Source organism: Dermacentor albipictus, chromosome 7 (genome assembly GCF_038994185.2).
Source record: "Dermacentor albipictus isolate Rhodes 1998 colony chromosome 7, USDA_Dalb.pri_finalv2, whole genome shotgun sequence".
Lineage (NCBI taxonomy): Eukaryota > Metazoa > Arthropoda > Arachnida > Ixodida > Ixodidae > Dermacentor > Dermacentor albipictus.
The window spans coordinates 59,505,114-59,529,191 of record NC_091827.1 but is presented as its reverse complement, the minus strand read 5'-3'; the positions used below and the strand labels follow the sequence as shown (position 1 = coordinate 59,529,191).

At 44.6% G+C, this 24,078-nt stretch overlaps 1 protein-coding gene across 3 annotated transcripts in view; it reads right to left on the bottom strand.

Annotated features, from left to right (window-relative positions):
* Positions 1-24,078, bottom strand: part of Dhc64C (dynein heavy chain, cytoplasmic) — a 119,857-nt gene that overhangs the window by 21,916 nt on the left and 73,863 nt on the right. For 2 of the 3 annotated variants that reach the window (XM_065445201.1, XM_065445203.1), the window contains 17 exons: positions 21,176-21,269; positions 19,101-19,295; positions 17,489-17,668; positions 15,658-15,723; positions 14,172-14,259; positions 13,401-13,596; positions 8,727-8,844; positions 7,171-7,386; positions 6,150-6,389; positions 5,150-5,334; positions 4,905-4,974; positions 4,371-4,517; positions 3,154-3,243; positions 2,942-3,002; positions 2,690-2,777; positions 1,793-1,958; positions 1,048-1,182 (listed from right to left, as the gene is read on the bottom strand). In XM_065445201.1, the coding sequence (XP_065301273.1) occupies positions 1,048-1,182; positions 1,793-1,958; positions 2,690-2,777; positions 2,942-3,002; positions 3,154-3,243; positions 4,371-4,517; positions 4,905-4,974; positions 5,150-5,334; positions 6,150-6,389; positions 7,171-7,386; positions 8,727-8,844; positions 13,401-13,596; positions 14,172-14,259; positions 15,658-15,723; positions 17,489-17,668; positions 19,101-19,295; positions 21,176-21,269 (2,335 nt within the window). Of the gene's footprint in view, positions 1-1,047; positions 1,183-1,792; positions 1,959-2,689; positions 2,778-2,941; positions 3,003-3,153; positions 3,244-4,370; positions 4,518-4,904; positions 4,975-5,149; positions 5,335-6,149; positions 6,390-7,170; positions 7,387-8,726; positions 8,845-10,924; positions 11,121-13,400; positions 13,597-14,171; positions 14,260-15,657; positions 15,724-17,488; positions 17,669-19,100; positions 19,296-21,175; positions 21,270-24,078 lie in introns of all 3 variants that reach the window. The other variant, XM_065445202.1, reaches the window with a different exon arrangement.

Here is a 24,078-nt window from a genome sequence, read left to right as displayed (position 1 = left end):
TCTAAAATGAGATAGCATCAGACCAAGGATTGTGCGAATATAAATTTTTTGGTGTGAACCAAAGTCAGAGTAATGTCCCAAGGTGGATACATAGACATCCGTTAATTCGACTCGATAATTAGATTTTTTCGGTTATGTCAATCCTGACTGAAGGTCCTGGCTGGCACCCACGTGCTCCTGTGAGGCCAAACTTTCGGAATATTGATCCTAAAATAGTTGTGAAAGGTGTGTCCCGAGCCACCGGAGCCCCACCAGCTCGATGCGCGCCAACATCTTGTGCCGTAACAACTCACGCCGAAAGGGTACGTAAAAAATTGCTGCCACAATGCGCCGCTCGAAGAAGCTTCTGACCCAGGCCAAATTTGAGGAGTGCAAACGTAAGCTTGCCGAAAGCACAAAAATGAAAATGTGCATCCTGGGTTGCTTGCGCCCTACCAGCTCGGCATGCGTCAGCATCTTGTGCTTGCACGCTTCACATTATGTAGACTTCAACCAGAGTTGTCTGCCAGATTTTTACGGACATTCAATCGTACGCTTTCCAGGTCAGTACGTTTTCTCAAATTTTTTTTCAAGGTTCTGCTGTAGTTGTGGAACTTGCGTAAAAACCTTGACATAAGAGCCACATGTCAATAAATCTAAAAAAATTTTTTTTTTCTTTACTTGCGAAAAATACAGGTTTACCTCTGGAGTCAGTTTATTTTCGAAGTGCCATTCTTCAGATGTTTTTTTTTTTTTTTTCAAAACGTAAGTTCATCATGCCTTACAAGTGCAGCAGCACAGAAAACTTGTTTACAGGCTCTAGCTCATGATTGGGCTTCATTCGAGATAAAATTTTAGGGCAGTGGAGGCCACCGAGGCATTTCGCGTTCGCCCATCATGCGTCGTAGCGATGCTGTGAAGTGCTATACTGACTGCGCAATGCCAGCAGTTTATGCGGTGCTGCACATATTTACCTTGATGCTCTCTGTCTACATGCAAGCTTAACCTGTTCTGTTCTGTAAGCCCACATATGACACCGACATTTTGAAATGAACCTCTCAATCTCACCTGGAAGAGGTCCTTGGTGATGATGCCAAGCCGTGAAGTGTGGTCCACCACTCCCGTCAGGTGGCTGTTGTTAGTCAGCACGTCGTTGTAGATCTCCAGGAAGAAGTGGAGGGAATACTGGTACAGGAAGTGGGCCTACAAGCACACATACGGGCACATGACGACTTCATCGACACTTTCGCAAAGAGCGAAGGATGTTTAAAATCAAAATCATGGTCACGATAAGTACTGAGCAGTCATTTGAAATGACAAAAGTCGTTCTGCTAATAGTGCCATACTGCCTTTATGGAATACCATGAAACACAATCCCAAAAGTTCTGGCACTGCTCATAGATTCGTCCGAATGACCCGACTGAGTGCATTAATGACGGACGGGGTTTAGCATCGCAAAGCAACATAACAGGCTGCAAGTGATGCTGCCGTACACGGGTCCCAGTTATACTGGCCACCTGGGGTTCTTTAATGTGGACAAGGGTGGAAGCTATGGTCAGTTGCCAACCCACAGCACATAAGTGATAACAGTGCTGCGCTCATCTTCCACAATGTGTTCGTTCTATCTTTTAATGCATGCCTAAATTAATGCACCCGGCCAGGCAGTGGAGTCCTGCACGACACAAATGAAGACTTCTTCAAATCTAGCACTGAATATATAGTCTTGCACACAACGTATGTAGGTCCCTTTCAGTTCAAAGAACACCAGGCATGCAACCCGTGACAGCCTCCTCAAAAGAGTAGTTGTCCCCACCTGGTGGAGCCCCTCGAGCGTGAAGAAAATGGAGGAGCAGGCCTGGGCCAGGGGCTGGTACTGGAGGGAGACGGCCTCCACCTCGGCCATCACCTTGTCCGTCTCCTCCACCTTGCGCGAAATCTCAGCCGCCTCATTCTTGAGCTTCTCCAGGGTGCTGATCACACTGCGCCGGCGGAAAGGGGGAATGTGGACTCCGAGCTTATGGAACGCCTGGGCATTGCTCCCTCATAAAAGCACAGCACACTGCTACGCTAAAGAAAGGAGATGTGCTTGTCCAACAGTAATTATGTATGTTACCTAGTATGTAATGACAACGTAAGGACAAGATCACAGGAATGAAAGCCAGCACTTGTCCTGTGTCCGCTTCATCTTTTGTCCGTTGGCCAACAGGTGATGTACAAGATGTGTAACCAGGTCGAATGAGTGTCATTGTAATGCCCTATACTGCTGCCATATTAGGAGAGGCCTCATTTTTGTCCTTTTTGTTCATTTGCTGGTCAGTCTGTATTCTGACTACATGCATGTCAGTATGGTTAATGCATACATTACATCTATCCCTCGGCCATTTGGAAGTGACTGACCACATATTCTGCCAGCGGATTGATTGGGGGGTTTGCCTGCAACTGTTACTGTCCCCGGAGAGATTTGCCGCGAAGCTGTCTGAACAATCAACTATTGTTCAGCAACTGAAATCTGATGGAGTTCAAAGCTTCAATGAAATGACAATGAATATGCCTACAAAGTCAGTTATGCGTGGTACTGCACTAACTGTGCACGCTTTCATCGCATCTTCCGCCTATTCAGGGTCCTGTGCCATCATTGCACGGTGAAGTTGTTGTGCAAGGGTCAAGTACCCGAATGCCTAACACGGACTTGACTAGAAAGCAGACGGACCTGTCATCATCCAGAATCCTGCCTTTCGAGTCATTCAAGGCCTGGAGGAGAGACTTCTCCAGCTGCCGCAGCCGCACGTGGAACTCTCCTGCGCGGAAGACAGCGACGAACACGCAATGAGCTGTCGTTGTCGGCAAAATGACACCAGCAGTGCAAATGAAAACTGTGGCATACTGCAGGTCAAGTTACAGTTTTAAATAAATGGCAAACAGCAAGTGCGAGAGGGCAATGTTACAGAAATCCCGCCCTCACCCTGAAGTTTCAGGAGATCTGAGCGCTTCTCGTCAATGTCCTCTCGCTCCGCCTTCAAGACCTGCGCACAACATTTGCAAGGAAAAAAGGCAGAAATGAAAACTCGCAATTTTCTACAGCAGCGACGCATGCTGCTTTGTATGCAATAAAGTTGCATGCTATTTCGGGAAGGTGTGACGTTTTCTGCAAGAGACACGAAGCACGCAATTCACCTGATTCAGGCACTGGCTCTGCAAGCTACTTCGTGTCACCGTGAAGTTGACAAATGTCACCCTCGAACAGAGGTCGGGCGGGAACTCCACCTGGTGAGAGGAATTTGCGAGCACAAACTTGTTACGGGCAACAAAGACGCCAAGGTGTCGCAGCAACAAAAAACAGCAAGAAAGCTGCTGACGACTACTAAGCACACACTATTATCAATGTGGTGAATGAGAACCCAAGTTGCCTGTGTGCGGCAAAACTTTACACAAGTGCTTTTATTTTGCAACAAGTGCAGTACTGTGCGTAACCTTGAGCAAAACACCTCTGCCTTCACTATAACTAATAGCAAATGAAACCATTTGCAAGAGTATTCACAATTTAGGACAGCAAGGCATCCACTGCTGGGAGATCTCAGTACACAAAACAAATATATCATTTAAAACTGATAAAAACATAATGTCCTTGCATTTAGCTATCATTAATATCCACCTCAAGAGAACATTCAGCATTATAATGAAAGTGGAACACCTGAGTTATCCTTGAGATGGGTTACTTGAACATGTTCGCACAATATCTTTCAGTTGCAGTTGAGAAACACACACAAAGGAAAACACGAATGCCCAAAATTGTTTGTTTTGAAGCTCTACTGCACTCATTTTGCTGTGGTTTTACCAAAATAGCAATTCCTAATCATTTGGAGGCACTCTGTTTATTTCTCTGACCACCCATCTCAGCACAGGTAAGCAAACTCCATTTGCCAAAACCACATATTAATGGCCATTTCCTTTTCGGCCACAAAAACTTTTCAAAGAAGACCCATATTTGTTCCTGGCAGTATGCTATGCAGCATGACGTGGCTACTTGTCCCTGCTTCATGCCTTCGCTATGCTGCTTACAGAACGTGCAAGCACTATGTGTTCACGCTCTCCAGCATTCAAGTCTGTCTTTCTCTGTGCTTCCCAAACAATTGAGCTATTCTTGAGACTACCAGCAAAGGTGAGCCATCAGACAAGATGAACAGTAGGAGCACACATTGTTGGGCAAGTTGGCGGGAGCTGTACAACACGTTAGCTTCAGCACAACACAGACGAAGACAAACACAATGTGCTAACCACGGTTCACAGCTGATGTCAAGGCGGTAATATTGCAACAAGCAGCCAATGATGGAAGCAAATGCATGACGTCAACGACAGCACCATTGGAGGAAAGCCAAAAATGTGGAACTTACGGTTGGGTCTCGGGTGGACAGGAAAATGCAGAAGGTGGGTGACAAGTCAATGTCCTGGTCCCCGAGTGTGATGAGGACACGGCCACCCGTTTTGCGGACCTCTCTGTTCAGTACCGGATTCAGGATTGGGTCGTAGCTCTCCACATCCTAGACGTGTTTAAGGTGCCAGCCGTTAGGACACGAAATGGCACATGACGTGCAAGTGCGAAACGTGAAGCTTTGACAGCAGTGGATCAAGAACGATGCCCAAGCATTCTAGGATTCAGCCTTGTCTATAACCATACAATGGAAAGCTGTTCTCACGGTGCATTACTATTTGGCTAAGAGGTGGCCACCATCTCCAGCTTGACTAGGGTGCAGTTTTTTTCTCTAAGACCTGTGCGACATGCTGACTGATCCTTCCAAGTCAATTGTGACACGACTAGTGACAAAGCAACAACTCAGTTTAAAGAAATGCAAGACAGTACACCTGCCTCAACAGCCGTGCAAGTCTCTTGCAATGAACAAAGTCAAGAATGTGCCACATTATCATACCTGAACAAGCAATGGGTTTCCGAAACGCAGCGCACTCTCCAAGTTCTTCCGGAAGGAGTCATCAAGGAAGCTGAAAATGCAACAATGTTTCAATCTACACAGACACTAAAATACCAGTTGGGAAAAAAAGTGCCAGAGGAACAGTACATTGCAGATCTAAAAGGAAACTTCAACTGTTCCTTGTGACAAGTTAAAACAGGGATTAATGTGTTCTTATCGGAAGCGACAAGACCCATTTTCCTTACCTGGTCTTGGTAATTTTGCGCTCTCGGAACTCATTGAGGATGTACTTGGTGGCCTGACCGGATGGATCGATGATGAGTGGATAGCGGTTGAATCGCTTGAGCATGATGGCATTCTCTGTGCAAAGGTCGTCGGTAGGCAGCGCATTGGCCTGCCAGCGGAGGCGTTCGTCTGCCGTTGACAGGTACTGAAGTACAAGGGAAAAAGAAAGGTCCATGAATATAAATGTCAACACAGTGGCCCAGTTTAAATAAAAGCACCTCTCACAGCTTGGCCAGTTGAACGACAGCTGTCACTGGCATGCCAACATGCCTATAAAGACTAATCTGAAGAGATTCTTCACTCAGAAAAGTTTTTCTTCTAGTAATCTGAGCATAGCAGCATGTGGCAGAAGACTAGACGGACAAACACTATTGTACATGGAATGCATCTAGAACCAATAAAATGCAACAGACCATTTTGCCATCTAGCCTGTGTATTTACGTGTGTGTCATGCTAATGTTTTCCAAAAGTGTACTTTGAAACTTCAAATGTGTGCTACAGAAGAAAAAAATAATGATGAACAAATATTGTTAAAGACGTTATTGTATTGTATGCATTCTATTGTATTGTATACTGTGCATTGTTAAGATAATGTTAAAGCATCACTGTAGAACAGAGGCTATGCCAGAAGGCCACCATATCAAGTATGCATATCACCAACTATCTGCCATTTGTGTTCTTTGCTTTCAACATAATGTGAAGTGATAAGCGATCCAATGTATAGTCTTCCTCCTATCCTTTTAACTATTGAGTACATACTGCTGCGGTTAGATACCACGAAGGAGTCTTCCTAGTTTATGCCTTTCAGCAAAAGCTACAAACCACTGAACTTGTACACATAGTATTAAGCATTGTGAGATTGAAAAGCATCCACTGTAAAGAGTGTCCAAGTGCACAAATGCTGCTCGAATGTGGTAGCCAAAAGGCCACCGAAAAGGAACAGTCAGAATACTTGCACACCTCAGTGCGTGCCAGGTCGAGGCGGAAGTGAATGCCCGCCTGCTGCAGGTGGGCGCACCAGTTGTTGAAGAGATTCTGTCGGTACTGCTGATCGAAGTAGCCCGCGTACGCCAGGAAGGCCGAGCCCAGGAGCACGTCGCCCGAGATGGTCGACATCTGGTTCTTGAAGGTCTCGCTCGTGTCCTCCCAGCGCTGCTTCTCAGAGCTCAGGCTGCTGAGCAGGGCAATGCTACGGTCCACCTGGGTGGCAAAGTTAAGAGATTTGTGCGTTGGTGATGGCTATGACAACACAAAGATGCTCTCTTGCTTTTTTTACTGCAAGTACTCCAACAATCCGGTTCACTGAAAGTGCGCCAGAATGGTCAAGGGCAACACACTAACAGTTTCAAAACAAAGGCTTCCGCAAGAAACTAGAAGCAATGAACAGAATTGCGATAAATGTGTAACCACAAACGATCACCCATTACGAATGGTGATATAAAAGCGATGTCACCGAGCCACCAAAACTCTGTCTCACGAACTCCACGCTGTAAAGCAAAAGCTACAGGCCACAGCAACCAACCAGAACGAAGAACCAGAAGGGTTCCTCTATTGCGAAGTGTATGAACACCGGTCACACAAAGCTGACTGAATGGGAGCGTCACGGAAAGATCAGTGGCGTGGGATGAACAAGCCCCTCTGCCTTCTAAGAACACACAGCTTGCTCATGTTATTGATTGGCTCACAACATCCCTAGCCATGGCTGCACAGGAGGAAGTTGGCAAGACAAGTTAAAGCCTGATAAGACTCGGACTTTGAAGCAGTGTGCAACTAAAAAAAAAATTTGACTGCCTAAGGTTATCTTTAACATATGTACACTAAAATCTAGGAATGAAAGCATTTTTGCATTCAACCCTCATTAGAATGCTGCATCCTCCTGCTCATGAACAGGGCCCAACATGACAGCTTAAGTTTTAACGAGCACTGAGAGAGAGGGGACAAGTCCCTCTCCTCTGTCCCCATCCCTCGCCCACAATCTCACTTTTGCCTGGACGTTGGCCAGGTCGGTCTTGATGGCCTGCGCCTGCGACACGAGGTTGGCGTACTCCTCCTTGTAGGAGGCGATGCTCCTCTCCAGCTGCACGATGACCGAGTCGATCTCCTCGGCATTGTGCTTGTTGCTGTCCGCCTCGGCCTCCAGGCTGGCCAGCTCGTTGCGAAGAGGCTCCACCCGCTTCAGCATGTCCGCAAAGTTGATCTGCACAGCACGGCAAGAGCTTGGCAACGGAAGCAAGGAAGGAAGAAAGTAGGCTCATGCAGACACTCCCAGAAGTTGTGACGAAGGGAGTGTCGCGTCCTTCTTACAGTTCCAAATCTTTTCTGGCTCCCTAAGGTGCTTCCGATCACAGCAAGACTGACCAGACGCGCATTTTATCAATCCCTTAATGTCCTTTTAATGTTCAAGTAGAAGTTCATGCTTGACTGGTCTAGGGAATAGAAAGAAACAATAGCTAAACAAATTCTGAAAGCATGTTTCTCCACAATACATGGATGTAGACTTGTTGGCATTTTGTCCCACCAGAAAGCTGACTTGCATATTTTTTTTATAGGTAGTAGTACTTTCGTGATGACTAAACTGTTGGAACGTTAAGTCATGCACTGAGCTCCGAATCCTTGCAACTAAAGAACGTGTCTCATGGTCTACAGATGCCAAAACATGCTTCCAAGGCACCTACAATACGTTTTGCGTACAAGGCTATTTGCCTAGTTTAAAACATTTTTTTCAAGTAGTACTGACAGAAAGCTTTTAACACATTCTTATTTCTTTCATTTCTTTATTGGATAGCTGTAGAAACAGTAATTATGCTATGGAGCCTCCATTCTTTGAGCGAGTGTGCAACAAATTATTACGTTACCTTTTAATGAGACCATTTCAAAACTCATACCAAGAGCCATGCGAAGCGGCTTTGGGCGTGAGGAAAGGTGACTATTCACACCACCAAAATCTGACATAGCGGTCTCGTGGTGCTAGACACCGCCTGACAATGACCATTCTACCGGATGTTCAGTCCATTCAGCACTCAACAGGACAAGAGAGCAAAAGTGCCCCGCTTCGTTTCAAAGAAAAAGGCTGATTTGACAGCTTTCAGCGACACTGTCATTGCACGGGGATGACTGGCTCGCTCTTGAGTTGTTTGCAGCACCACATGACCGCCACTTTTGCTTTTGGCGACGTGAATAGTCTCCTTTTTTCACATCCAAAGCCATGCTACACTTGGTGTGCATATCGAACAGGTCGCATAAAAGGTGCCATAATTATTTGTGGTGCTCCCAAGGAATTGAGAGCTTTATATCATAATTGCAGGGTTGACAACCAGCTAAAAAAGCACAAGAAAACTGGGACAGAAGACTCATGTCGGTATTTTTCGAACAACGTCCCGAGCACTGCACGGTGAATTCCAAGTGAACAGATCATTTATTTGAACAAAATGTTCTGCATCAGATGCTTGAACCGAGGCTTGAGCCTTGCCGAACTGATGAACTCTAATGCATCGGCACAGGAAACAATTTCTTTCACTAGAAAATGGCAAAACTCACCTGAGCAATGGCCCACTTGACCATAGGCCCACAGGCAAGACTGGCACGGTTCACCTTCTCAAAGTTGAACTCGGGGTTGTTCAGATATTTGGTCTTCATCTTGTTCCGGATGTCATCACTACGTGTTCAAAGAAGCATGTACACAGTTCAGTGGATGATCACTGCCACTGCAGAAAAAAAAAAGAGAACTGTTCTAACCAACAAGCCTGACTCACTTATTGTTTAAGATGTCACTTCTAAACAAAATTATTTTATGCACGAAAAGAGAGAAACAAGTTGGTGCAACAAAGCTGCAAACATGAGACCGGGTAGACATACCTACGCTTGATTATCAGGGTAATTATTATTATATTCAACAGGCTACATTGTGAACTAATCAAGCAACTGTAATTTAAAAGAAATAAGGTTTTACAAAAAATGTAAGATCCACCTGCAATTACACTTTACAGTGCTTTCTAGCTAGATGCAACAAAATTCTTTACTTCAATATCTCATTGTTCTTGAAATTTAAATTCTATTTAAGTTCATGTCAAAGTTCTCTGAATCTAAGCGCCAACTTCTAATTATCAAGATGACAAAACTATTAACAAGTCATTTTATTTGTTATCAACTTGCTACGCACAAGTTTAGGACCACTATGAACTTTGTCCCCACATGCCTTCTCACATGAAACTGCAGATTTGTACCAAAAAAATAGTGGGACATGTTGGACAAATATCCAGAAGTGCACAAAGGACAGTGAAAGAGACTGACACAGAATGGCACATGTGCTTCCCTTCAAGCTTACTGTCAAAAGTGCTAGTCTCGAAAAGGAAAACCGTCAGTCATCCATTTGACTGTAGCACGAAGCAACAAATGATGCCTATACGAGTTTCTTTTGTACGTTTGTGCTACAGTGCGATGGCTGGCAGTTTCCCCCTATCGCAAACTTTCCTGCACCTTGCGGACTCTTCCGCAGAACTGATTTGCCATGTTGACTGCTATTCTGCACTTAGTCTTTCATGCTGTCCTTTCGTTAACACATGCGTACGCCAAAGTTCATCCCTGCGGCAACAAGAGAAGAAATGGCAGCAGTGGAAACGTAACAGAAGCGATGCAACCACCCAGTTCCTCACAATCCAGAATGCTGTCATCTTCAGCAGTCTCTGTCCAAACCAGTGCAACAAAGAAAAGAAGCATTGCAGAGAAAGCTGAAGAAAAAAAAAAGAAAAAAGAAGCCTCGAAAAGTTGTTCAGAAAAGGAGAGGAGAAAAAAATCTACAAACGTGTGCAAAGTGAGAAGTGCACATAGAGTTGTGTGTCATCGCCCTGGTGCAGTGCCGGAATCAAATCAGCCCACAGCATCATTAAAGGAGTCCCGGAACATATATTCGAAGTTCTAGAAACTTTATACCACACACTTCTTACAGTTAAAAGAATAGCATCCAGCTAGTATGGAGGCTGGCGCACAATCATGAAATGCCTTAACTTGATGCTAAGCTCGGTCTCAAAATGATGGACCGTCCTTGACATTACCATGATGTCACAACAAAGAGCAGAATTTGCTGATGTGCAGCAATAAGGCTAGCTACGATGATGTCGTTCATAAAAGAAAACAATCGGGAGTGTTGCGTGTGCTTTTTGAGGCTACTCTCGCATCTGGCAGCCACAGCAATCGCAGTAACGGAGTGAGTCCGTGTTCGTCATGTCACAACGCATCCACCCGAACTGAAACTGGCTCGCAGAAACAAGTTATTGCAGTGAATTGCTTAGGGTTCTCCAACGTGTTTCGGTATTTCTTTTTTATGGCTTAAAGGGACTAAACTTTCTCATAATGCAAGAAAACACATTGACAATGCCATGTCAGTAGTCCTCCAAAGCTTCTAGGTTACCATGTCAGTTACAATACTGCGTTCTTGTTACCTTTTGAGCGTTGCAGGCAGAATTTCCAGCATATGCCATCACGCAACAAACAGTGAAGGTCCACATGCAACATGACCTCCGAGATCTGGCAGGAACGCTTGCAATCTCAGAGGCCACATTACACATAATCATTCTTCATTGTCAGCCTCGTGGCAGGCAATGAAGATCCTGCATGCACTTAAAGCACGGGACGAGACCTTCTGCTGTGGGTTGATCATTATTTTTTGCCCTCGCAGATGTGCAAAAGAAGCCTCTGTGCAGACAGTGCGAGCTTGCCCGCGGGTCTCCGCAGCTTACGTGATGTCGTCCGTGCTGAAGTTGACGATGGTGTTGACGAACGAGTCGCCCAAGAGCACAGAGCGGATGGCGCGCCAGTCGTGCGCGGGCTCGCCGAGGAGGAGGCAGATGGCCTCGAGCGTCGTCTTAACGGCTGGCGGCGGATTAGCCATGCTCCGCACTTCCACCAGGTGCTGACGCTTAATGCCCTGCACCGCTAATGTTCCCAATGCGGGAACGTAAATCTCGCAGCTAATTGCATTAATACTGCCAGTGAGCTTAGTACCAGTACACACTTGCACCTGCCGCAGCATACACGTATCGGGTGGTTCATTTTAACCTTAGCACAAAGCTTTAAAATTCCCCTGTGGCAGATGGCACAATTCTGCAGGTTGAGCTAGATTACTCGCAGAAGGTAGCCAATACTTGTACAAGAAACTGAAATGCACATTTGACCAACTAATGAAGTTTTACTAACAAACTCGTGTATTAAATTATGGGGTTCTATGTGCTAAAACCACGATCTGAATACGAGGCATACTATACAATGAGGGACTTAATTCTGACCACCTGGAGTTTCTTTAGTGTACACCGATTGCATGGTATGCGAGCATTTTTTCCATTCCACCCCCGCTGCAATGTGGCTGCCACGACAGCGATCGAACCCGCGAGCTCGACCTCAGTAGCACAACATCGTAGCAACTGGGCTACTTGCGGTGGGTCTCGTTAACTACTGACAAACTGCCTTAGGCAAATACTGAAATTTAGGAATTTAGGAATTAAGAGCCAGCGAAATTGCAACGCATCTCCATTAAAAAGGAATTCTAAGGCCGACCCCAGTTTTGAGATATGCATTCCCAAATTGCACAACAGAAGGTGTGGGTGTTCCAGTTAAGTCGGTGCAGCAGTCCCTAAGAAGGCATTGCCTTTTGCCCCAAGTTTGATGGCGCTGATCTAGAAAAACAGGTGTTATTAGTTTAAACATTCATTTCAAGTGAACATACATGGCTTTGAGGACTTGCCAGCTTCCAATCATATGTTACAATATGTGTACTTATCACTTAGTTTAAAAGTTAACAATGAATTTGAAACTTTGTTAAAATCATCACTTGTGGATTTCAATCTCTCGTGCAAGTGACATCTGTCTCTGGGCGACCCAGGTCAAGGAACGGAATTGCGCTGTCTGGTACAAGTGATTTAAAAAAAAAATTAACACTGAAATGAAACACGTGGTATATACAGCAACAGTCACTAGTCGTCAGCAACCTTTTCTTCTAATTAGATGTGTCACATGACTGTGGACATGAGTGGCCTTCACCAATAATTTTAATCTTGAACCTTTGCTGGAGCTCTCAAGTAAACTGTAGCCCCCCATGGCCATAACCTTATTTACCTACCTTCTGGTCAACAGCTAAATGATTTAGCTGTTGAACAACTGCAAAACATACATTATCATGAATCTATATTCAAAGCCGTTTCCAAAGACGCTTCTCAGCTATTCATGTGGACAAAGTTCTGCACCATCTGATAATTTTCACCCTGCAAATTTGCAAGCTTGTGTCACTTGCTAGTAAGTTTAGAAACACTGCTAAGAATGAGTCTAAGGAAACAAAAAAAAATATCTCAAGAAAATTCCCTCTTGTAGCCTTACAACTAAATCTGTGACAAAGGAAAGCTTAAGAAAGTTCGTGAAAGCTATTTCAAGCTAATATTGCAGCCGCGCTTATAGGCCATACGTAAGCTGCGAAGTTACCTTCCTTTAACAGTAGAATCCACATTTTTGTAGCTGGTATTTATATGTTTCTGCTTGGAAAACACTTCCTTACACAACAAAAAGAGTAATCTTATGCTTTGAGCAGACATCTTGATAATGTACAGCAATATTTTCTACAATCCACAATCATCTTCAACCTAGAGGCATATAGAGCTGTACATATCTAAAGCCCGATTCAGGCAATTAAGTCTCAACGTTGGCCTACACTACTCTTGCACGCAAAAGCAATAAGAAATTAGTTAATCTTGCCCGATGACTACAGATCTCCCTAGGCTTTTTGTCTCTTACAAGAGACAGAAATGAATGACTGACTGCCTAAGAAACGCAGTCAATATTTGGTGGGATGAAATGAAGAGCTTGGCTTTGTGAAGAGTGGCTCGATCGCTGAATCTGGGTGCCGCGCTATAAATGTGTGAGAAGTGAACGATCCAAAGAGAGTAAGCTGGAACGATCTTGAGAAAGACGTTGGAATAAGCAAGTTGAAAGAGATGTGTTAGCAGCAAATGTGGAGCTGTGCACGTTAGCAAATAAAGTGGTGCACACAGAAAAAAAAAAATGAACTGAGCAAAGACAGCACTTCGCGTGAGCAATCTTCCCACTGTCTCAACTTTGTGGTAGAGACAGCCTTGCAGGATTTCCACTGCTGCCAAGTTTCTCTGTTGAAGAATGTTTCCTTTGTTTCGGTGTCATGATCGCTGCTTATCCGGCAGCTCTTCAACATACGTGATGTCATCTGTGCTGAAGTTGACGATGGTGTTGATGAAGTTCTCGCGGATGATGACGGAGCGGATGGCCTTCCAGTCGGTCGTCGACTCTCCGAGCAGCAGGCAGATGGACTCGAGGGCCATCTTGACCGCAAATGGTGGGTTGCCCATCGACCGAACCTCCACCAGGTGCTGCTTCTTGATAGACTTCACCGCTGGACGCGGTATGGTGAAAAAGAACTACACCGTCATGACCTTGAGCCTAATGCTGTTGTGAGAAGCAATGCTTCTTGACTTACTCTTCAACCTCTAAGAATACACTGCTCGCGCTTCAAGATAGTCACTATGCATTTGATGCTTTACCACGCCCAAACAAAGTTCAAGCTGGTTATGTGAACCACAATACACCTATTCTAAAAGCTTTGTACGTTCACTGATGCAAGCAGCTGATCATTCCATACAGCTTGTAGAGTATAATGCCCAATGAAGCTTTGTCAATGCATCAGTGATCCACCGCTGATTAGTAACAGCACGTTTAAGATGTTTCACTCAATCTAACTGCTTTCGTTCCGGCCTGACAGTACAGTTGGCAGAAAAAGTTACACGCCATATGAGCCCATACCAAAGTGCATCTCCATGCCCTCTGATAGCATGTCGGCTGCTACAGACAGCAGAGCTTGGACAAATATGGGTCACACATGTCAATTCTTTAGCACTGCCTGACAGTTATGTAGAAGCGGGCATATGGGCCAACTAAAGTACGCAGAAGGTGGGGCAAGTTTAAGCTCACCCTGCTGTGCCTCAATGACAGCTGGTTCGACTTGTGCCAGGTCGGCCATGACGCTGGCACGCTTCTCGGCAATGATTTCCTCTTGTTTCTGCAAAAGTAAGAGAAGCAAAAACAATATTTCAGCAATACAAAGCAAAATTTGCACACGAGGCTATTGGAGTTTTCCAAAGCAACACTGGGGCATAAGAAATACGCTTGTACAGTTGACTTCAGTTAATTCGATACTGTGGAGACCAACAAGACTGATTGAATTATCGGGCGGGTCGAATTAAACAAGCTGCAGAAAAAACATCAGAACACACCACTGATTCATTTGCCGGTATTTCCAGATTCTAACATGCCCACAAATGAAATTGGAAACCGCTTTCTATCTTTACACAGTGGAAAAGTAACGTAGAAATGACATTAAAGCTCCTAGACAAAACAAATCTAGCACGCACTCGATTTTTCAGCAAGAGAAAAATGTGTTGCACAAATGGTGGCCAGTTTCTTAAAGTCAGCTGTGACACAGGGTTTTTCAAAGTCAGCTACGCCGCAATACATTAGTGTTATGAGGTAAAGCATACCAACGCCATGCAAGCGATTTTGGTTTTGTATCCAATTGCGCCACGTAGGCAATTTAAGGCTGATTTTTCTTGAAAAATAAAGCGCGCATTGAATTGTGTAAATACCGTAATCCGCAGCACGAGCTACGGTTATCACTTGAAAATATTCCTAGCGTAGACCACCGAAAATCGAGTTTTTTACGGGAGGTGACGTGTGTTCAGAGCATTCACTGCCCCCTAAGCTTAGCTGAGACAGGCACTGTCACGAAGGGAGTTGCTATAGGGGTCACCATAGAGGTCAGGTGCGTGTGTGCCGACTAGCCAAGTTCAAGTTATCTGGCGAAGCGCAATTTAAGGATAGAAATAACGGAAGTTTGAGCCCATAGAAATGCATGGACACCGGCCAGGACCTTCGGTCGAGATTGAATTAACCGAAAAATGTCATTAACCAGAGTCAAATTAGTGGAAGTCTATTGTAGCGAAGAGTTCCGGATTAGTTTCGACTATTTTGAGACTTCCTCAAGCTGTGTCAAAAGCTTGATGTACAAGTGCTGTCATGTTTTGGTTACATGCGAATACAGCCGTCGTGGCAGCAAACTGAAGCTGCAACCTTGTCATCAGAGCACCGTAGCCACAAAAAAGGTTCTCAATGCATGCACCGGAGCAGGCTAAGTTCAGCAGTAGTCAGTGAGAACAACAAAGAAAAACCAAATGAACAAGTTTCGAGCGCGTCATCAAAAACTGCATATTCCGTGCAGCAGTAACGCCGTGCGACGCAGTGAGGTTCGGTCACCACAAGCCCTAGTCACGTGTGACCCGCAACACACTGATGGTTAAAAAAAAGAAATGCTGGTCTCACACCAGTAACCGGAATGAATTTGGAAAAAGATGCTAGTCTGCTGGCTCCTATTGTGAGAAATGGTTTAGAAACCTTGACTTACCCTGAGCTGAGCTTGGATCTCGTGCGACTGCACTTTCTTCTTCTCAGCCTCCTGTTGGTCTTTCAGCTGCATCGTGTGATTGGAAGAGAAGCCACAGACAAAAAAACTTTGGCATTGGTACCTTCCGTGCTTATAATCTCAATGCACACGTGAATGCATCTGCATGCATGTATTAACAATGCGTACATGCACAGATGTGTTTTCTCTCTGTAGCCCCCTACAACACAATATCAACGGTGTTCTGTAGTGTGTCGCACCCGCTGGAACAGTGGATTAGGTGCTGCCAAGCCACTTCTCACTAAACCTTAAAATATCAGACTTGCTCGAGAATTAGTGGACTTGGCTTCCCTTGGCTTAAAACAAAGGTTCTGTGCACAAGATGTGAAAAATATGGGTCTTAGTTGTGATCATAACTGTCTGTTCTCTCTCATTCCTGTGTTGAAAAGTTGCTTCCCCAACAACTTGCCCAGCCCAAAGCAGTGCAGGACAGGCCTGTCGGAACAGAGACCTTCCCACCTTTTTCGGAAAAGGTTATTTCCAAAAGCAGGTGCACGAAGCAGCTCCATGGTTTCTAGAGCTTGTGGTAGGTTAGTGCTTGTTAAAGTGAATCAATCAAGTACTGATCACACCCAATAACTAACAAAGCTTACTTTTCAGCCTACAATGCCTACTGCTACTAACAAAGGCTACCAAGAGTACCTATGCAGCCAATTCAAGTAGTTGCCATCACAGAAAAGTTAATCATGGTCCAGGATTCAAATTGGAACCATGGTCAGACCAAAGCAGTCATTGAAACAAAATTGAGGAGTTTTTTTTCGAAATGAGCCAAATCCACAAACCGCAACGAGGTCAGATAAAACGGTAATGATAAGAAAAACTAGGCAACTTTCTCATAGAAAACCTGTTGCAACGAAATGGGTCAAATAACGCCAGGCGAACGTGTTCGCAGATCGTATTTCGCATCGAAATTGAGCCAGATCCAGCTGTTGCACGGATCAAAATGAGCCAAATCCATTTGCCCAATAGGAGAGCGCTTTGGCGTGACGTCATGTAGCCATGGCAGCCTCCTTGTCAGTTCCCGCCAAGGAGTTGGTTCCCACCTGACAGCTCAGAGTGTTTCGTTCGTGTTTTCGCGAGTTCTTTGCTTTTCTGATATCATTGTTCATGGATTCGGATGGCAATGAAGAGATCGGCGAAAATCTATCCCTAGACGTCGACGACGAAGTGAAAAGAAGCTGCATCACCACCGTAAAAGCAAGAATGCGCCGTTGCCAAAATGCAAAATGCAGTGCCTTGCTGCCAATGTTATTATACCTTTTCTGTCAAGATTACATGATGCCATTCTCAAAAGCCAATTTTAATAAAGTTTTCATAGCAATACCGCCTAAACTCCAGCGTTTCAATTCAATACGAGCCAAATCCAAAGTTCTCACCCTAATATTGGGCATATTTGCCGCATAATTTTTCATTACTTGCGGTCGTAAACTTACCCTAGCTGACATGTAAAGCATATCATATAATAGCTTTGATAGCGTTGCATTTAGGTCCGGTAACAAATTTTTGCTTTTTTCTCAACTTCTGTTTACGTGGATTTGACCCATTTCGAAAAAAAACTCCTCAAATGTCTAACAAAAGTGATGGTTAACAGACGGTAACTTAGCCACATGAACAGCTAGCAATATCAGTTTATACATTCATCCGAAAACACTTTCAATGAGGATTATTTGAAGCTACAAGTTCACTCCATACTGGCGGATTTCCCCCTATGCACTGGGTTGATTCTCCCGCATGGAGCGGTGGCATGCAACAACTGCCGTCCTGTTGCCCTCACCATCTCCTTGAGCTTGGCATTGGCAGCCTGGTTCTTGGCCTCAAGCTCGCGTGACTTGAGCGCCAGCGATTTCTGCAGCTCCTCAACCTGCTCGACCGTCTCGCGGATCTTTTGCAGGCCCACGTTGAGGTGCAGTTGCTGCTCCTCCAGTTCAGAGCGCTTCTCGTTGAACAGTTTCACCTGGAAGGCAAGGTTCATAGTCCCTCCGACTTCATATAACAGACATGTGAAGACTTGGCTATTGCCTGTACAAGCATTCGTCTTCAAATCTTTGAATTTGGCTCCATCTATGCGACTTTTCACACATAGCACGCAACATTGTGGAGGCTAGCAAGACTTCTTACAGAAGCTACGTTTGCTAAGAGAAATAGTTTCATATTTTTTTGCCAAGAATTGTGTGAAACTGTTCTTTACTTGCCCTCAGTCAAAATAAAAAAAAATGTTTCTATACCTAAAAATGAACAAACTACATTATAAGGCTGCTAGTGCATTATTTCAGATCATTTTGGTTTTCATTTTCTTTTTCAGGTTTATCATTAGCAGCTTGTAGTGCCAGCCTCATGCGCAACCATGTCAGACCATGCGTGACCATGTGTAACCATGCATCACCATGAGACTTGACCAAGAAGTGCACGGAGTGACTTATTTTGGTGACCGAACTCCTTGCGTAGTTTCCACAGCACTGAACGCCAAGCATGAAACAAAGTACAGTACTGAAATGCACGGAAAAATTAAAAACCATTTTAACAACTATCCGTTAATAACGACTGACCTCTCATTGTGCGGCTCACTTCATCGGTCCAGTGCATACTTTTGCAAAACTAGTTGCCACAAGCCCAGAAAATGATTAAGTGGTATGTTTGCATACCCGTTCCATAACATCTCGCACACAGCAGGCAGCACATTAAGGAATTGCCTCGTCATGCCGACTTTCTTGCACACACTTGCCAGCTCAGTTAGTGACAAGCTTTTTATTAAAGAAAGAGACAATACTACAAATCCAGAAATATATGTCCACAAAAGCTAGCCATATAAAGGAAAGGCAATAAATGAAATAAATACAAACAGCATCTTTTGCTGACATTATTACACAGAAAACAATGATGCCACACATGCCCACTAAAGGACGTCTTGGCACAAACACTAAAGAAAGCAACGAGGGTGGCAAATATGGGCTTGTTGCTCAGTCATAGAATGATATCTGGCACAGCGCAACAAAACACGGACACAAGAAGAAAAGACAGACGGACACAAGTGCTAGTGTCCGTCTGTCTTTTCTTCTTGTGTCCGCGTTTTGTTGCGCTGTGCCAGATACCATTCTTTGAAGAAGGATCCCATGTGCTTTTGCAAATTTCTGTTAATTCTCTGTCTGGGAAAAGGATAGGCTAGCAACTACACAAGGCCACATCCTTAAGTGATTGCGCGAAAGACATTTTTGGGGCATCAGCATTCCGAAAAACAGCGCTAACTACCGGATGACAGGAAGATGGACAACACAGGCGCTTGGGGAGACCGTGGCCACGTTGCCTGTCTTTCTGTGGCCCTGCAGCTAGCACTGTTATTTGGGAATGTTCCTGCTCGACCAACTAGACCCCTTCATCCATCCACTCACGTAGTGGTTGATGAAGTCCAGGTAGTGACGGGGAGTGATGGTGATGGAGCGGGCTCCACGCTTGGCGAGCCGGCCGCTCGCCCTATGCAACGTCTGGTGCACGTATACGAAGGCATTGACGATGGCACCCCGGTGGTTAGGGGGCAACTTCAGGCCTGGTACAGCCACCGGGAAGTGCTCTGCGGGCACCGAGTACTGAAAGAAGGAAACACTCAGATGTAACCGAGCAGATGCAACCTGCTTGCATGTCACTCATTTGCTATTTGCATCGTAGCATTAGTGGCGCGCAAAATGTGAATGCTGTGCAAGACACATGGGTCCAGCATCATTCGACACTGACACAAAATTAAGCGTGCGATAACGAACGAGGAGAAACCAATGGGACATAGTACTCCGTCCCATTGTGCACTTAATTTTGTCATGGCCTAGGAAAATGTGTGAACTAACCCAACTGTCTTCATTAACTCTACCTACACATCACTTAGGCAACGGATTACAGCAAACAGAGAATAACATAAGGATTCCATTCATTTTATTCTATTTCCTTCTCAACATGCACTGCTCGTGACTGGCCAATTCCGGTGACAACATGGTCTGAGCATAGCTCGTACCACTGTTGAATTAAAAGGGACGAGATTTGAAATAGAATTGTTGCATTATTCCATCTCAAGTTTAGCCCTGTATTCTTGGCTTACAATAGCGCTTCTTACTTGCTTCTTCAGTGCATTAATATCTGTCGTTACATCACGAATGTTGTAGCTCTGATTGTGTCAGGCCTGTATTTATTGCACCCATGTAGTGCATGTGAGATTCATAGTGAGCTGCCATTTTCACATGAAACTCAAACGTTAGCGTTAGCTCACTCAAAAGATAGCATGTCTTTGACAAATTTATAAATACCTAGCATAGCCAATGCCAACACCATTAATGCACCTAACCAGTCAAGCTTGAAGTGCCTGTCAAGGGCCAATTTCAGGATCAAAATAGCAAAAGCCTTTTCACATAGAAACCCATGAATTCCAACTGCGACCTTTGGTGGGGACCGAATTAGCGTATGAACCTGATTATAATGCACCCGTAAATTGAACGTTCACCCAACTTTTGCAGGGCAAAAGTAAGAAAATAAAAGTGCACCTCAATGTAACATGCCGCCGATTCGTAAAAGAAAAATATAGTGTGTCCTCTGCATTCACACAAAAAAAAGAGACATGCAAAATTTACGTTAACAGATGAATTTCTTTTACTGAGCTTTCATAATGAAAATGGCGAGTTGTCATCGCCATTTGCGATTCAGTGGCCACAAATACCATGCACACAGGGATGATATTCTCGAGTATCACTTTAGAGATACTGCTATCACTTTGGCAAAATTCTGCATTGGACTCGTTGAAGTATGCATCCAACAGCATCCCTGGCATTGCGCACAGATAGCGAGCTTGACACAACGGTATAAATGGTGGGGGCCGATTACACTGACACATGAACAGCAACCGTCACAAAAACATGCTCTGTTATAATTTTGTGATGGTGATGACGCTATGTCTGATGGTAGGCTGTTGCCAACACTGCAGACACTGTTTTGGCTTCGTACCTGATTAACATGCGGGAAATTTTTGAACCCGCTTCCTCAGGAAAAAGGATCACGTTAGATTCGGGCAAATACGGTAACCAAAAACTTGTATTAACTAATGGAAGTCTACTGTACTTATGTCAAAGATCTTGAAGTTCGGATACAACAGTGAAAGTTGTCTGGCACTGAATGAAGTACTTCTGAAAACTTAAAATTCTGAGGTTTTATGTGCCAAAAACACGATTAGATTATGAGGCCCACCGTAGTGGTGCACTCCTAATTAATTTTCACCGCCTGGGGTTCTTTAACGTCCACCTAACGCACTGTACACTGGCACCCATCGAAATGTGGCCGCCGTAGCTGAGATTTGATCCCGCGACCACTAACCATCGTGGTTAGTGGTCAGCCACTAACCACGATGGCTTCAACTACTTTTGTGCAGCTGCTTTCGAGGTGTCATTTTTCATAGGACTACATTCACTTGTGCGCAATTTGGTGAACTCACATTGGTGCGGTCAATGTCCAGCTTGGAAGTGAACTCCTTGCCCACTTGGAAGAGGGCGTCGTCTGACCAGTCACCAAACCAGTTAAGGACACACCTGCGTGAAACAACACAACTGCTGTCGGCTGGGCAACAAGAGTGAGAGGACGTCGTCCCCTGCTGCTGGCCCAATCTCGAACACTGAGTTTAGCTAATCACACTTACCCTCAAGTGCAAAGTTGCTTTTACAGAACCAGATCGTCTGTCACATAACGCCGATCACTCAAAGTGTGCGAACATTAAGATTTCTAGTGTGCAGTGAATTGAAGTGTTAAAAAGTTAGCTGAAATTAATTTGATTAGTATCTGGCTATGGATAGTGTCGAAGCTTACGTTAAGTGTTCTTGATACATGATAGCAGTGTGATAGAAATGGGACATGAAGAGGGGATGCAGACACCACAACAATGGTGGTGTTTGCATCTCCTGTTTCTACCATGCTCGTAGCATGAATGAAGAACCTCGCAACCAACTAGCCCATTCAACAGCACTAAACTTAAATGCAGTTGTAATATTATTGTATAATGAACAACTATAAAGAAAGAAAAGAGAAACAGGTTTAGGGCACAGACAATGGTATTGCAGTGGAACCCCGATTATATATGGCTTTCTTGGGACCACGCGAAAATGTTGTATAATCTGACCGACAAAAATTGTGTCTGAGGTTTCCTGCAAGAAGAGTAGCGAGGAGCTTCAATTTAAGCTATAAGCTCAATACTCTGGAGGACTTGGAAACCAAAATCCTTTATTCAGCACATCAAGTACAAAGATCTGTGCTCGCAAGCATGCTAAAACATTATTTTCTCATCTATAAACTTTAAAGAAAATCAGTCAATTGCTTATAAGCATTCTCTGAGCTACCAGCAAGAGCTGTCTTTGAAATGCAGCAATGTCTGGAATGAAGTTGCCTACAGCGGCGGCACCTGTAAAGACGATTCTCCGAATGTTATCGATGCTATGCAGCACACACACAAGTGAGAGCACAAGCATGGCAGTTATCTGCGACATCGTCCTTGTCTTAGGAGGCAGCCAGCAGTGTTGGCATGACACTACGACGAATAGTGCGAAACATGAAACCAAACGACAGATGCAGGAGAAGTCTCGTGTGCTTGCACGTACAGAAAGCTCCGAACTGCGTACATAAATGCAAATTTGCTATGATCTGCATGCCATTCGGTGACTAATCGGTTCGACCTTCACACATGCTTTCACGCTTTCCATACATGGTAGAGCGGTATTCTTGGGTGACCACTTTCAGAGATGGTTTCACTTTCACGAGACTCGGCAACAGCATGTCAAAGTACGTAATCAACAGCACCCTCGGTACTGTACGAAGATAGCGAGCTTGGCACAGAGCCAAAAAACGTTGTCGGCAGTGTACGTGTAAGCGTCTGGTGACGGGAGCAGACGCTCCTGAGTGAAAATGCCGAGAGAGGGAAAGCGCACTGAGACAGCAAAGAAGGGACTAAGGGGGCGGCGGTTGAGTGACATGAAGAGGGGAAAGGAAGGCTATGGTGGGGCTGAGAAACCAGTCAGAGCTTTCCGCATGCGAAGGGGCACTCTCCCCTTATTGACGGTAGGGGAGGGGATGGCAGCGTTTCTTTGCGTCCACCGTTGGGTTCGAAATTTCAAGCGGGTCACCGTATCATGCGAAACACACATAATCTCAGGCCATATAAGTGAGGTTTTTAATGCATTGCCTCTATGGAAGTTCGCCAGCATTGCGCTTATCTGTCGTTAAGCTCGAGACGTCGAAAATTCAGGGGATGTATAACCGGGGTTCCACTGTAGAAGGATATACAAACATGCTCCTGAAGAACTCGCATCCAAAGGCAGTGGCAGTTTTCCATTCTTCGAGGAAAACAAGGCAGGCAATGCAAGTAGAGGCTAACTACCTGATTATATAAAACAGATAAGAAAATTGACCTCCAAGTGGGCTTTTTAACAAGTGAATAAAATACATTAAATAATTTTTAAATGATGTAAACCTACATATGCCACTATCTGTATGGAACACCAAAAACTCAGTAGAGTAAGCTCTGTCGAGCCTGAAAGTCTTGCACATGTAAATTTTGGTCTAATAACAAAGCAAATGTGTGCAACATTCCAGTTCTCATCCTCAAAGCTTAAAGGGACACTAAAGCGAAACAATAAATCAGTTTACACTTATAAAGCATTGCTTCAGAACCCTGCAGGCAGTCATTTAAAAAAAATAGTTTCATTATTAGATGAGAAAATAAAGGTCCAAGTATCAGTATTTGAATTTCGCGCCGAAACCCCAGCGCTGGTACGCCAGCGTGACGTCAGGGATTCCAAAGTATGTTTTCGAATTTCGGCCGCGTTGGCTGAATAAAGGTTCCCGAAACTTGCCATGTTTATTATTTGGTTCCTTTAGAACATGATGTAGTCAATCTGTACCGCTATATATATTTAGTAGGTCCTAGAAGATGCCATAAAAATCCATGACATCACAGTCCCCAGGTGCTGGAACTTAAGTAGGCGTCGCCACCCGTATTTCGTTCTTGCGCTTTTTCTGGCTTACCAAACGTCTTATCGTTGTAAGAGTGGTGTTTTTGGAGTTGTGGAAAGGTAATTTACTGATGCAGAAGAAATCATTTTTCACTTTAGTGTCCCTTTAAGAGTAGCCACATAGAAGGTGTGGTCAAAACCCAGAAGCTGCAATTTTTTTACTGCCAACGCGGGCCTTTAATATTCTGGTTTTTAAACCCTTCCAAGGCCTAATGCCTTGCCTCGCCAGTTTGCACACCCAGCAGTCAAGATCAATAGGGATGTGACCTTTCTGACCTTGAAAGGTTTCAAGCTACAATCTACATTAAGATGTTACTCTCAGCTAACAAAGCTTGAACTT